This window comes from Rhipicephalus microplus, chromosome 6, assembly GCF_043290135.1.
Source record: "Rhipicephalus microplus isolate Deutch F79 chromosome 6, USDA_Rmic, whole genome shotgun sequence".
In the NCBI taxonomy this organism is placed as follows: Eukaryota; Metazoa; Arthropoda; class Arachnida; order Ixodida; family Ixodidae; genus Rhipicephalus; species Rhipicephalus microplus.
Window position 1 is genome coordinate 171,635,520 of NC_134705.1, and position 15,943 is coordinate 171,651,462.

General features: G+C 48.0%; 1 protein-coding gene across 1 annotated transcript in view; it reads right to left on the reverse strand.

Annotated features, from left to right (window-relative positions):
• The window catches only part of LOC119167161 (beta-1,4-glucuronyltransferase 1), a 444,090-nt gene that overhangs the window by 360,551 nt on the left and 67,596 nt on the right, over window positions 1–15,943 (reverse strand). The window contains exon 6 of the mRNA XM_037418601.2: window positions 14,183–14,455. Within this exon, the coding sequence (XP_037274498.2) occupies window positions 14,183–14,455 (273 nt within the window). The remainder of the gene's footprint in view (window positions 1–14,182; window positions 14,456–15,943) is intronic.

The following is a 15,943-nucleotide window of genomic DNA, read 5'->3' on the forward strand; positions in this document are numbered from 1 at the left end:
CGCAAACTGCGACTCATTGTTCGAGAAGGTCCGCGATCATTGTAGATCGCTCTGATAAGACTGCGCGCAAGGCGCGAGCGCTCGAGATTAGTCAGAGCTTGCGCGACGACCACGGTGATAAGGCTGGAATATTCGACGGCACATGTATAAATGCCGACGCGCTTCGCCGCTTGTGAATTGATCGACGGCCGACGCTCCGTTCACCACTTTCAGTGCCAGTGAGTATTGCTGTAATCTGACTTTCCGTTCAACAGCCACAAGTTCGGCCTAATAAAGAGTCTCACCTTGGACCTGCAGTCTTCTCCCTTCGTCCACGTCACGACCCCGTGACAATATATTGCAGCAAACTTCATAATCCTATCATCCCCTTCTTCTTCCTTCCCTCTCCTACAGTTTCGGGCTTTGGTCCACTGCTCTTCTTCTTAAGCAAAGAATCGGATGCAGAGACACAGACACCTCCACGTTTGCACTTTCGGCAAAAAATGTGGCAGCAAGAGTAAAAACAGTCACGCACCACGCGTGCACTCTCGGTTATGGCGACACGTTCGCCACTTTCCTCGAGGCGTTCTTATGCCTCGTTCACATCCCGCTCTGTCCCGAATCTCGCCGCAACACCTGCGTCGTGTATCCCCATGTTTTCCTCCAAACGCCGATCCCCAAACTCCCTCGCCAAATCGCTTCCCTACATCGCTTTCTGGCGGCATTTCTCGGCCCGATGCCTGGTCAACCACGAACCGCGCGCAGGCACGGCCGACATCTGCTTTGTTTGCGTTTGCCTTTCGCTGTTTGTCTTGTTTCTTTACCTTTTTTTTTTTGCTGCCTCGCTTGTGTTACCAGTCTTGACGGCGTCCTTCTCAGCCATCCCTCTCCCTATATATCGCACGCTCATCCCTATAAATTTCCCCCCGTCCGCTGGCTTGACCCTCTATGCCGGCTGTGGTCGGTCGACACTTCTCTTCCATCACGAATAGTGTATCCCGCATTTACCGCTGTACAGCTCCAGTAAAAAACCGCTGAACAGCGGCGTGTTGTGTTATTATTACTAAGTCTATTATCGCTAATATCATAACCCTGCCCATAATGAACAATGGGAGCCGAAAGTCTTGCGATCTCTCTTCTGTAATGAAAACTATAAAAAATACTCATGAAATCGATTGATAGATAGATTAATTGATCGACTGATTGATTGATTGATTGATTGATTGATTGATTGATTGATTGATTGATTGATTCTTGTTCTGCGGTATTTATCACAGCGAGCCAAGCACAGCCAGTCAAAGTCGAACAGGCGGAAATGTCAGTCTAGCTAGCAGGTTTCAAGCTCGGCCACAAAAAGACAGACGGATTCTTATGCATTCACCTAAGACGACTCAAAGACGAAAGACTTCATTTTTACGCAGCCTCCAGGATCAGAGGCATTGTAATCCGTGTGCGCAACCCGTGGCTGTGCAGTGCCTCCCTCATCGACGCACCTTCAAGGAAGTGACGACGTCATAAGAAAGATAACGTCACGTGACGGCTCGTTGTTTGACGTCATCGTGACATCGTCACAATGATGACGTTATTCTGCATCACTCTACGGTGGGCGTTTGATGAGGCACCCCCAAGATTCTCGTTTTAAAGTTGACGGTTACATTTGGATTCTTGATTGAGGTGACACTTGCGGGTAGTAAGAGAGACAGCACGGTAATGCCTTCCCCGGCGATGCGCAACCGTCGTCAAGGAGGTCGGGAATTCTCGAACATCCCTGTCGTATCCGCGCGGGCAGACGCCGCTGCGGTCCGGCCCGCTTGACCCACTTCCTTCTGTATTCACCCTAGCCCTAACCGTAACACATTCTCTCTTCCTTCATACGCGCAATGGGCATCCCTAAATGGTCCCGCCATTCGCGCACCGTTTCCTGGTACCCACAAAACAAGCAACAAAACTTTACTTTCCACACTTACGTGCAAAAGCATCGCCCTTACCATAAAAAACACTTTTCCCCCGTTTCCCCAAACCGACCAAGAATTACGGAGGCGGCCCCATCTTGTCGCCAGCCTCTTTAGCACTTTCGCATTGCCTCCTTCGACGATTTCCGCTTACCGAGAAAAACAAAAAACACCGGCGAGAACAGCCCAAATAGAACGCGAAGAAACACAAACGAGAACCTTCCCCCCTCCCACGCAATCACACGCACCCTGTCACACTCCCCTTTCCACATCCCGCAACATTACAGCGAAGTGCGATGGCCTGCTTTTTTTTCTTCTTTCTAGACCCTTGCTTCCCTCTACTACATGCATCCCCATTCTCCGATCGGGAAGCGTATGTGCGTGCCGCTTGTGATGTGGTAGGCAAAGCAACGCTTGCAGCACTGCAACGTATGCACCACTTTCGACGTTTCATTTATTTTTTTTTTCGTTTCACCTTACTTTCCTCTTTTTTTTCTGCTTCGCCCACTGCTTTCCCATTTGGGATCGAGCGACTGTGCTTGCCGTATACCGCCGCCACTTTTACCACTCTCGGGAGCAACGACACGAACATGCACGACGGGAAAGACGGGAGACGTAGCGAGCGCGCCGCAGTACAGGCACCAAACAGCAACAACAAACAACGACGTAAAAAAATCCCGCGCCACAAACCAACAGACACAGCAAGCAGGAGCGACCATGAAAGAACTTCCGCAATTTCGTCAGAAGGCGTGGACGCGAAAGCGAGCGTTATATGGCAACTATAAAGATAAGGGGAGAAAACAGAGGGGAAATCGGGAGCGGTATCTCCCTGAAGCGGGAAGCAGAATTAGGCAACGGCAGAAAAAAGACAAAGAAAGAAAAGCGAGCATGCATATTCCGAATTGCTGCACTACATACAAGGACTTATCTAGGAATCGCTTCTTCCCTAAAGTGTGTATTAACCGAAACTCGCGAAGGAGACGCGTCAACGAAAGTGTATCTGTGTGCCTGCGGAGATGCGTTACCAAACGCGCGAGCTGGTGTCAGCTGTGCGGGAAAGCAAAAATAACGTCATGACGTTTTTCTATTTTTATTCTGTCTATGCCCTTACAAAACCTCCTCTCTCTATTTTCCCTGTATCTCTTTCTTTCCTTTTTTTTCTCGGTCACCTCCTTGCGCCAAATATCGCGGTCGTCGCCTTACATATTTTCCACTAGCTTCGCCGACTTCTTCCCTATATCGACGTCTTTTTCTTTCATCTTTTCAAACTTTTCATGAAAAAAACTAGCAAGTGCTAGGCGTTTAAGTGGTTTTAGCTACAACGTGTCCATGCATACCACGATTCAATCCGTTTCAAGTTGTTTCCTCCCTACCACCACCCCTCCTTTTTTTTCCTGAGCACGGCGGACCGGTGCAAACCGTTTTCTTCTTCCCTAAATTCCACCGACTCTACTTTCTACCGGCGCCCTCTTGATTCCCCACATTTGCACCACGAGATAACGGTAGCAGGAGAGCAATTGTCGTGTGTCTTCGGGACACCGAGATTACATTCCTTAACAGCTCCTTGGCACTCCCATTTCCCCCGTTTTCCCTAATAAAATCCACACAACCTCTTTTCACCCGTTTTACTACTCGAATCTCGCATTTCTTTTCCCATATAACCAAAAGAACACCACTGCAAAAGGCACGAAAGGAAAAAAGGGGGAAAGGAGAACGCATTCTCTATACCCTACGAGCGTGGAGCCGACGCTATCACCACTTCTCGTACGAGCCGTGCAAGCAAGCAATCGTACCTTCCCCAACTTCGGCGTCGTTCCTCTCCCTTTCCACCTACAGTGACTCCCCGTGTTCCCTTGCTTCCTTTGATTCTTCCCAACGCTTCCCTACAAGCTCGACGCCGAAAGCACCGAGGGCCACATTCCAAGGAACGAGAGTGCCGTCGTTGCAGCGAGCGAGAGATGGCTGAAATTGTTTCGCGAAGCTATTGTAACGTCTTCAATTCGCGTACAACTGCGACTGTATGTTGCGGACCGTTTCGGCAATGGCCATCAGGTCTTTGCCGTTTCGCTATCTACTACTGGTTTGCGTGAGCGCTTTCGAATGTCGTGGTTCCATCGGTGCGCGAGCATGAAACGCACCATCGACGCCCGTTTCTGTTCTCTTTCTTATGAACCCCTTTCCCCAGCGCAGGAACGTCAACAATGGCGTTTTTCAGGTTAGCGACCCTGCCTTCTCTCTCTCTCCCACCTTCCTTCTTTTGGCCAGTAGCCTAGCAACGACCTAGAAGCAACGCAGAAACAACTAACATCATTTAGCTAAAGCCTGGAAGCAACATGGAAGCAACAAGATCAGTCTTCAGAATCGCCCGCTTTCAATTTTTCAAGGCTTCAGCGGCTTAGTCGAGCTTCACCATTTTTTAAAGGCATTTTTATGAGCCTCCGGAAAAGAGGAAGTGATCAACCGGAAGTGCTCGAAAAAGAAACCAAGTGCGTCACGCGTTGCTCGCGACTCTAAAAACAACTTCCGGAAACAATGGTCACACACGCGCGCTCTCCAACCGCAATCGACCATCACTCGATTTCGGCACGAACGACTAAAGACGAAAAAAAAACGAGAGAGAGGCGCATTAACACAAAACAAACCTACAACGAAACGCCCGCCCACCTTTTTTTTCCCTTCTCATTCCCTAAAACGAGCCTCACGCCCTTTTCCACGGAAACCGTCGTTCGTTCCGAGAACAAGCGGCGCGGCAAGCCCCCCGAGGACAAACGGACGTTCTTTCTGACATTGGTTTGCTTCTTACGTTCGTGTTTCTTTTTTTCTGTATTTTTTATTAATCATATATTTTACGGGACAATAGCGAACGGCGGTTTCCAACGGCCGCAACGCTATGGGAATGCTACGTACACGGTTTGTATGGAGCGTTCGATCCCGCGATATGGGCTCGGCCGTTTCCTGCGAAACGCGAACCGAGCAGGCGATTCTCCGTACACGCGGGCCCTGTCGTAAACGGAGACGCCGGACACGACATGAGCAGCAACGTAGTGAACGAGAAGAAAAAAAAGAAACTGTAACACCCAGCTCTGCAGCCTATACTGCACTCTCCTTAATATTTAGGGAACCGCACTTTATCATGACGGTCAGCTCTGCAGTGTATACTGCACACTCCTTAATATTTAAGGGACCGCACTTTATCATAACGGTCAGCTCTGATCTATACTGCACTCTCCTTAATATTTGAGGGACCACACTTCATCATGACAGTCAGCTCTGCAGTGTATACTGCACCCTCCTTAATATTTAAGGGACCGCACTTCACCATGACGGTAACGCTGTGCATCTTGAACATAGTTGAATGTTGGTCCAGTTGGTGCTTTCACATCAACGTCATCGTAGATAGCGCAAAGAAACGGCACAACGGATCTGTTGCTGCCGGGTCGTCTTCCCCTCTGCTGTACTGTTTCGTTCCGCGATTTTAAGATGGTATTAAAGGGACACCAGAGACAAAAACCGATTTCAACAGCGATGTTGTAAACAACATCACTGCCATAATTTGCGCGGCCTGTCAGAAAACAGCCACATTCATAAAGAAAAAAAGACCACCTCTTTTATCTCCTATCTTTACATCGTCTTCTTTTATCTCTTTCTCTGTTCGTACTTTTAATCCCTAATCGCCTTCCCAACGCAGAGTAGCAAGTCAGCGATTTATATGTGCCAGCTAAATTCTCCGCTTTTCGATAGAGTTATCTCTCTGTACTACAGTCGTAAACGGTATGTGCCTCAGAAATTGCGCAAGTCCCACCACTCAATAATGGTCCACTGCAAATTAATAAGGCAAGAGCTTGTCCAACAAACGGCTGCGAAGGGGCGGCGATTGGCCGGAGGCCTTTAGTACGAGATAAGAGGGAATATATACAAAAACGGCAAAAGTAACAGCGGCTGCGAGAAGGCTACAAAGCGATATAAGGCCTACGCCAGAGACGACAACGTGCTTGTAGGTGTATGAGAGGTGCGAGCGCTTGCTTTCAGCGCTAGTTTCTCTCTCTCTCTCTCTCTCTCTCTCTCTCTCTCTCTCTCTCTCTCTCTCTCTCTCTCTTTCTGGAGCTGAGACATCCGTGTCGTCTTTCGTTTTCTGTGGAATCAACTTGAACCTCTCGGCGTTTAGAATCGACGTATAAACAACTCAGCATTCGCTAGATGAAGAGCCGCAACATCATAGAAGAAGGGTATTGAAACAACCAGTTTCGCCTAGCAAAGGCCTACATGCACCCTTGAGGCAACCAGATTCGTCTTCAGAATCAGTGCTGTTTCAAGCCTTAGCGCGGCTTACAGTAAGCATCGCCTTTCTTATATTTTTTTGACGTATTAGTAAATTTCTTATTCGCAATTCCAAAATCCGTTTTTCATACGAGGAGGGGTCCTGGTAAGCGAGAAAACGCGCTAAAGGAAAACGCGGGTGGCGACGCCAGTTTGAAATTTCCGCAACAAACGTTACGTCACGGGTTTTTACGGTCTACTAGAAGAACCTACGTACTTTATAATACTAGCACTGTCTAATTAATCAAATACAATCTGCTCCGAGAGAGCCGTAGCCGTCAAATGCCGAGTTTCGGCCGATTTCGTAGAGCAAATGTCGCTAGAGTACGAAAAATGCACTTTGGAATTTGCGACGTCACGCGCTGCTATTCCGGCGCGAAATTTAAATATTAAACTTTGATTTTTTTTCTGTAATAATGAACGTGTTATTATAGAATGGACGACATTAAAGTTCTCAGAGTACAATTTATCAATCTAAACCAGGAGTTTTAAATCCGCGGCCCACGTAACTTTCACTAGCAGCCTGCACAAGGCTGTTTCCGCTACATCTAATTTATTTTCCTCAGTAGGATCACGGGCGACACAGACGCGACAGCCAGACAGAAAGGAATGGTCAGAGGTGCACGTTTTCTCCATTACATATAACTTATGAAACCGAGAGACCAAGGAAACCATAGAGTATATTGTTTGTAATTTCTTAACTGTACTGTAGTGATTCTTACTCCAGTTAAAAGAAGTTGAAGTGGACGAAAAATCCCCATTTCTACCGGTTGGATACGCTCCCACAAGTATAGAATTCGAAGATTGCGGATTCGAATCCAACCGACGGAGATGACGATCTTTGTCCACTTTAACTCCATTAAATTCAAGTGAGGATCATTTTACAACAGAGTTAAGAAAGGACAACTAATGTCCTCTGTGCCTTTCCTTGTCTGCGGTTTAATTATTATCCGTACACACTTACGGACGCCACCCTTTCTCCTAGGCATCCCATCCGGCCACAACCTGCCAAACATAGCAGCAGAACAAAAGCTTTATTTCCAAATGGGCTTCCATATTTCAGTCGTCCTGGACACCAATATCGACGTAGTTCGCGAAGTGGCAACGGTATAGCTCACATCTTGCTCAAACTCTCTTTTCTCTCGCTCAACCTCTTCCACATCTTGTGATCACTCTCTCTCTCCCTCGTTGTTTCGATGGACCACCTACACTCTAAGAAAAACAAGGGAGTCTCATATGGTGGTTTTGGGACGCTAAGACCCAACAATTATTCAAGAAAAAACTAGAGTCACTTGGTCCTCTTCCGAGGGTTCTGTTTTGCCACGTATATGACTATTTTTAAAGGGGCCCCCAACTCCGCTACTCCACTTAGGGGTTTTCTATGCTCTTTTCCGAGAGTCGTATTATGCACAAAAAATTTAACGTGCCTCTTTTAAAGAAAGTTGTATACTAGACGGGTCAGGAGTATCCGAAATGAGTCACATATGATCTTTTCTTGTTGTTGTTGTTGTTGTTGTTGTTGTTGTTGTTGTTGTTGTTGTTGTTGTTGTTGTTGTTGTTGTTGTTGTTGTTGTTGTTGTTGTTGTTGTTGTTGTTGTTGTTGTTCGAGTGTAGCATCATCAAGGTGTACATCATTTTCAGATACAACGAACACAAAATCGCTGCTTTTTCTCCTCACAATCCTCTTTTTTTTTTTCACTATAGCCCCCTTACCTCCCGTTAACCCGCTGCTACTGCTGCTACAGTCGCTGCGCTCTAACACTTACTCGTCTTCCGTCACCTCCCCGTCCCCCCCGTTCTCTGCCAAACCTAGGTCAACCGCGAAGCCACGTTTGGTCTGCGAAGGCCCAGCCTGAACGACGGGCGCCGCGCAAACACCAAACGCAAAGCGCTTGTCCTTATCACACCAACCCTGCGAAGCAATAAAATAAAACAGAACAGAGGACTTTTCCAGCCCCTTTCCCCCCTCTCCTTTACCGAAAATTCCTGCGCCGAGTAGCCACGACAGCTGTCCCGGACAGCACCGACGAGCACGCCAGTACCCTCATCCATCAGGCGAGGGCGGGAAGCAACAAACAGTTACCCAGTGCCCCCAGTATGCATGAACCACAAACATTCACCGAAGATAGTAAGGTTAAACCAACTATCAATCTCACAATGTTCAACCTTATATACATTTAGTTATCGGTTTCTCTATCTATCTATCTATCTATCTATCTATCTATCTATCTATCCATTTATCTATCTATATATCTATCTATGCTCGCGACTGGACTTATATTTCCAACGTATCGCGCTTGTTTGTCTTTGCCCATATACATATTGAGATGGGGAAGAGGGAGAGAGACAGTATCTAGTTGGAGCACCTGAAAGACGACTACGACGAAGAGCTGAGCTCGTGACAATGACTGACGCCTCTTGAACCAGGCAGTTGGTTTTATTCAATAAACGCCCCCTTATAATATATATATATATATATATAAGAAGAAGGTTTCTCTATAGTTACCGTAAGAAAATAGTTAAACTGTTGTGTGCTCCTACAATGCTTTCCATATGTCGAAGTTTCGACACGGGCGTCTGCCCGACAAATAATAAGTGATGGAGTTTTCGGGTTTTTGGCGTGCCAAAACCACGATATGATTATGAAACGTCGTAGTGGAGGGGGCTTCAGAAATTTCGATCACGTGGGGTTCTTTAACGTACCCCTAAATGTAAACACGCGGGCTCGAAGCATTTATGCCTCCTGCGAAAACGCGGTCGCCGCGGTTAGGATTCGATCTCGCGACCTGCGGTACAGCAGGCCAGCACCTCAACCGCTCCACTACCGTGGCGGGTACAATATCGACAAACAGACAGTTTTCAGAAGCACATACAGTACATTTATACAAACTGTCCATCTGTGTCTGTGTAATTATGATTACTCATGCACAACACTGCGTATTCGGATATGAACGTGCTTGCGATTGATTGTGCAAACATGTGAGGGAACACACGAGAAATCTAAAAAAAAAGACTAAGCAAAAACCACCGAGAAGAGGCGAAATTATTCTTATTTTCCTTCGGGATCGTGCCAGTTCCTGTCGCGGAAGACAGGGGGGAACGCTGCTCTTTCTGCTTTTTTTTCCCCTTTTCATCACCGCTCAAACATCGTCCATCACCTGCCGCGTCCGTGCGAGACGTGTACGGTGCACGTGCCCCACAGCCGGTGAGCCTCCGGAGGGGTCCAGAGGTTCTCTGTCAACACAGTGACAGGGAAAACAAAAACGGCAGCATGCGCAGTAAATGCCGTCGCTCACACTGTAGCCATATATAACGCCCTCGCACCATAACCGTAGCGCAAGGCCAAAGCACACTCGCAGGCACAGTTATACGCGAGCATTCACAAACCATACCTTATCCTTCACACTTCTTATCCTGATTGATTGATATGTAAGGTCTAAGGTCCCTAAAATATGTGGGGTCTAATATATAAGGAGGAAGCAACAAAAGGGAGAAGGCAGGGAGGTTAACCAGATGTACATCCGGTTGCCTACCCTACACTGGGGGATTAGGGAAGGAGACAGGAAAGACGAGAAAGAGGGAAGAGAGGGAAAAGAAAAAAAGGGCGAGTCTAAGGTCCCTAAACCACCATATGATTATGAGAGACGCCGTAGTGGAGGGCTCTCAAAATTTTGACCACCTGGTTTCTCTAACGTGTACCAAAATCTAAGCACAAGGGCCTACATAATTTCCACCACCATCGCAAATGCAGCCGCCGCAGCCGGGATTCGATCCCGCGACCTGTGGGTCAGCAGCCGAGTACCTTAGCCACTAGACCGCCGCGGCGGGGCGGCCGAAAAATCGATAAAGGTTCAAATATAATAAAGAACAAAAAATTTTGGCTCCGAGTGAGGTTCGAACCCGGGTCGTTTGGGTGGCAAGCAAGTGTTCTATAGCAGAGCCGTGCATTTTTTTTTCTTGGCAGTAGAGTGAAATTATAACTTCCTCTCCTTGGAAATGAAGTGAAAGTACCTAGCATTGTTAACCCAAAACACGCGCATCCTGTATATATTTGCCTTCCATGTAACATCGCCGAGTACTTTAGCCACTGGACCACAGCGGCGGGGGCAATTCTTGTCCTTATGGTGCCCTTCATGCACGTTAGGTGCCTAAAGATAGTAAGCATGCCAAAAGGTAACTGATGTTTCGTGAATGATGCTTTCGTATTTCTTCATGTAGGACATTAAGATAACCGAAACCCCAATAGCGAAATAGGATAAGGTTTGTTTTTGCATACGGACCTTAAGGATGTAAGTTACCCACCAACGAGCCTTAACCGTTAACGTTGCCTGGCTAACATACGTACCATTGTAAGTGGCAACATAAGCGTCTTACACAAACACCCACAATGGGCATAGACGTAAGCACAGGGAGCGTTCCGAGACACATTTTCCGAAAATCATCACCGTCAGCCTGTCTACGCCCACCGCAGGGCAAAGGCTCCTTCCACGTTGTGCCAATCAACGCGGTCCACTGTTTGCTGCTGCCACGTCGTACCCGCAAACTTAATCACATCTGCTCACCCAACCTCCTTTCTCGCCCTCACGCGCTTGCCTTCTCTTTACTCTTTTGACCAGCGGTTAGCTCGCCCAAGCGCTACGTGCCTGGCCCATGTTCACTTCAAATACGATAACCCTTAACGTCCGTTTCCTCCGTGACGTACCCACTATGCTCTCTTCTTGTACACCTATCACCTTCCTTTCCGTTGCGTCATCCTTAGTTTAAGTTTATGCCTCCTCGAAAGCCTCCAAGTTTCTGCACCATACGTCTGCTCAGGAATAGTTCAGACCATTTGCACTAGAGGGCCACACTATACAGGGTCATCGACGTCCAGAACAGGACTCGGAATTTCGCGCCCACCTCCTTTACGACGAAAACTATACCGTAATGTTTCTCCACGACTCGGAAGAGTTCGGGAACCAATTAGCTGCATAGATTCGCGGAGCGCGGTACTCAAGTAATCCGCTGCAGCGGCGAGCAATTAGCTAGAAGGCCTAGCCCGCGCACGGACAACTCTTCCGACGAAAACTTTCCGTTTTGCTTGTGTGTATTAACGTCGACCACAGCTTCTGGTTACGAAGCCAGATAAGGAATAGTCGCTCGGTTCGGAGACCAGCAGAGAGCCGCCGACATGCGGACAGAGGGGAACCCGACAACGCAAGGTGTCCGACCCATTAATCTCTCCCGTAGTCCGCGAGAGGGCGCGCACCACGCAACTGCGCCCGGTCAGCAGGCAGTTTATCACCGCATCGTCCGGCGTCTGTTCCTGGCGTCTCGGGCGAGCTTATAACCGGACAGCCAGAAAGACGCGCGCTACGAGTAGTTTACTGACTGTAGCCCCCAAAAAACATTTGGCTACACGGTCGAATACACGCAAAGTTGCAAAAAAAAAGTGGTTACAGCAATTTTTATGCCTATTGTCTTTCGCACAGGAATAGACAAACACGGGGGTCCACACGAAGAAGTGCTGTTAGCGCCTTCTCCTCCGTCGCTCCGACAGTTGGGCAACCAGTGTGAATTGTTATTATTTCATTCCCATACACAAAATAGAGACGCGGAAGATAGAGATATCATCCGCGAACAGATCCCTCGGTTTCCTAAAGAGCCATTTGCGTCACGCACCACTAGACATAAAACTTCTGGCTTACAAATCACTCATCACACCTAAACTAGAATATGCAGCACCCATCTGGAGCCCGCACCAGATATACCTAATAAACGAAATAGAATCTGTACAAAATCGTGCCACTAGGTTCATTCACTTTTCATATTCATACGACAGCATATCATCCCTAAAACGTGACATTGATATTGCTAAGCTTTCTGTGCGTCGCCGCATCACCAGCCTCTGTTTGTTTCACAAGTTCTTTCACAGTTCCCTCAATCAAGCACCTTACATCATCCCACCAACTCGCATATCTCACCGCACAACCCATCCTTATTCAATCGCACGCGCACGCGCTCGCACTACTACTTTTGCTGCCTCATTTTTTCTTCGCACAGCAGTGGACTGGAATGGCCTTCCCCGTGACATTGCAGCCATCACGCGTTCATCAACGTTTGCGCAAAACATAAATACATATTGTTTGTCAGAATATCACTCTCTGTAACCTCCATTTGTTGACCCACCCCTTATGTAATACCTCCTCACCGGGGTCTTTAAGGTAATAAAGTGAAGTGAAGTGAAGTGAAAGAGTAGGGTGACAACTGCCACCTGAGAGGGCACAACGCCAGCCCACTCTTTCGCGAGGAGGGGGGAGAAAGAGGAAAGAAGGTGAATGAGGAAAAGGCGGACAGAAAATAAGTAAAAACGCGAGAAGCAGACCGTCCTCGAACGAGGGCCAAGTACGTTTGGTCCATAACTGTGCCCAACCTCTCGGCGAGACGTAATCGTCAATGTCGGTGCACTTACGTCCACAGAATTTATATTTCTTAACAATCGAAGCCCGCTGCACGATGGGAAACAGCGTAGTGTAAGATGCTCAAATGTTTCACTCTCACGGGTCAGCGAGTACATAGGCCAGCCGGAACGTTACTTGCGCAGTGCGTGAGTGCTACTACCGGGTGCTACTACCACGTCTTATTTGGCATCCCATTCCAGATCGCGTGGTCATGCGCCATACTTTGAGAAAAACATTATAAAATACACACGCTCTTATCGGCGCATGCGTGAAATATCTGAAACCTTTTTTTTTTATAATATTCGGCGAAAGTTGTATTGGTCAATCGTTAATCACCCTTCTAGATGCGTATACAATCATCTGCACGATGTAACTGCCACTTATTACGGACATTTACGGGTCTCAAATCAGGCCGTCATCACCCCCTCGGAGCAGCAGGCCTCAGACCTGGCCGACCACCCAAATTTCATCGCTGGATTCATGGACCTCACCACCGCTCATAACTGGACTTTATACAATAAGCAAATTTGCATGAGTATCTTTGAAAGAAAAATTATTATGCCTAAGGGCAGACTTTCGCGAACAAAAAAATACAATTATCTGCTAGAAAAGACATGCTATATGTTGTTTGCCAACAGTACAGAGTTTTGAAAGCTCGTTGTTACCTATATATGTTCACTCTATTTTAAAGAGACCCTGAAACACTTTTTTTGAGTAACAATGAAATTAATTCACTTGAAAAGCATCTTGCCTCACCAATTCGTTGACGCAAAAAAATTTAGGAATCCGTCTAGTACCAGTGGAGTTACAAAGATTTGTCACACGCTGCAATCACACTCTTTCTTCTCTCTTCCCGATGAAAGCGCTAGAAGCTAAGCAGGGCGGGATGGGAGGGGAGGGCAAACAAAAAACGTCACGCGCCCCTCGTGTCCTTGAGTACTTTTTTTTCTTTTTTTTTCTTCGAATGCGCGGCTTTTTCAGTGTGATCGTGCGCACCCGCATGGACAAGTCGCGGCCTCCCGTGATAATCTCTGTAACGACCGAGCGCGCCACCTTCAAATCAGCCTTTGGCTGATAGATGGACTTACTACGAGTGATCTTTGGGCTTATTCCGTAAGTTGTCGCGAGAATAGAAAGCAATTTTCAGCTGATTTTGATAATTTATTGTGAATTTACGGCCGCGTGCTGTGCTATATTACATGGATCGCGTGCTGTCGGCAGCTACTACTACCAATCCGCCACGTTTTCTGACCATGCTCAAAAAGTGTTGTCAGGGCCCCTTTATTATTATGTTTAATTGTGCATTCCGCTCTACGTTGCATTCTCATTTGTGTACGTATTGTAGTCCTCTTGCGTTGCTCTTAGTTACTTTACAGTGAGCGTCTATCAACTCGCCTCACTCACGAGTTTCGCTTCACGGGAGCCGCAAGATGGCCACAACGGCAGCCCACACGTCATTTACGGTATGCGAACAAGTGCATAAGCAACACAGACCTGGCTGATGCGGTTGAAGCCGTACTGTCTGAACCGCTCGTCGTAGAACGGCGCCGAGTTGCGTCCGAAGTAGAACGGTTCCCAGGGGTCCCGCCAGAGGACCTCGAAGAGCACGGCCAGCTTGTCGCCGGGAGGCTCTCGCTGCCAGGCCTCGTAGTCGGTGTGCTTCTGGCACTTCCAGCACAGTTCCAGGTAGAAGGGGCGGGCGTCCATCGCCTCCACGCGCTGCAGGAGGGACGCCTTGTCCCGAGGAGAAGGGACACCCTCGCGAACCTGCGATTGCGTCCGCCAGGGTATCAGCAGGCGCCCGCGTACGCAACAGGTTAGAGTCACTGCATATGCTCCCTATGACACTACGGAAAGTCAACTAACCTACATTACCAAACGGTGCTGGTAAAATGTCAGATGGTAAGCCGAGACGTGTAACTCGACTTACATGCTCCACGTAAACGCTGATGCATGTTTCATAGGAACTGTTAAGTAACATACTTGATTTTCTAACGGAAGCGCACATGCTTACGTTAAACTACGTGTTCTACTTTATTTATCTTACAGCTTGCCCCGCCGCGGTGCTCTAAAAGCTAAAGTAGCCGGCTGCTGACCCGCAGGTCCCGGCATTGAATCCCGGCTGCAGCGGCTGCATTTTAGACGGAGGCAAAAATCCTGTAGGCTCGCGTGCTCAGATTTCGGTGCACGATAAAGAAGTCCAGGAGGTCAAAATTTCCGGAGCCCTCCACATACGGCATCTTTCATAATGATATGGTGGTTTTGTGGGGGGGGGGGGGGGGCTGATTTTAAGTGAGAAAAAGAAAAAATGTGAGCCCCGTAACTGTCTCTTAGGAGGAGGACACAGTAGCTCACGAGGGATGGGGGTGGAGAAGGGATTAAAAGGATAGGATTAAACGGATTGATTGAGGATTGATTGTAAAGAGATAGAGAGAGATGAAGGAGAGAGCAAGGCGCGGGGACAGCGAACGACGGAAGTACGGAGAATAGAGGAAATATGGACACGGTTGCAGGAATCCGAGAACAGGGCACCACTGGCGAGAGCTCTTGTCGGCGCCAGGAGATAGCGTGGGCAATTCCAGTAGGCCAGAGCTACGCTGTCGTCAAAGATCGGCGTCAGGAGATGGCATAGGGCGAGCCCAGTCGGCTAGAGCCACGCTGACGTCAGAGATCGCGAGGGCCAGTCAGCCGGCACGAAATCCAGCGAGCGAGTCCCCGGTTTTGTGGCGTTAAACCCCACATAACAATCAATCAAATGATATTTTACAGCTTACTTTTCCTGTGTTTTCTTCTTTTTCCGAAATAATTTTTTTAGTACCAAGACTGGACTCGTCCTGCGCACTTTTTTTTTACGTCTTCATCTTGAGCATAGCATCACTAATGTTTACTGCTCGATTGCTAACAAAAGAATAGAACAGTGAAAGGAACGGATACACGGGACGCTAAGCTTACAACTTGTTCAATCGCAGCAACGCGTAGCAACATCTGGAGAATCGTGAACACGTGTGGAACTGAGAGAGAGCGCAAAAAGTGAGCCAGCTGCAGGCATGTACCCTCCTCGATTCACCGCGGTGAAAATAACTTGCCACAAACACGTTCACCTCGTTCTGACTGCGTGTCAAACGCACCACGTGTCACTGCTGACGCGTGGCATTTTACCGCGATGCTTAAAGAAGTGCGACACCCCGCTGTGCTACCGATTGGCGCTACCATTATCGTCCACCACATGCTTGAGTCAACCATGGGTTAACTTTC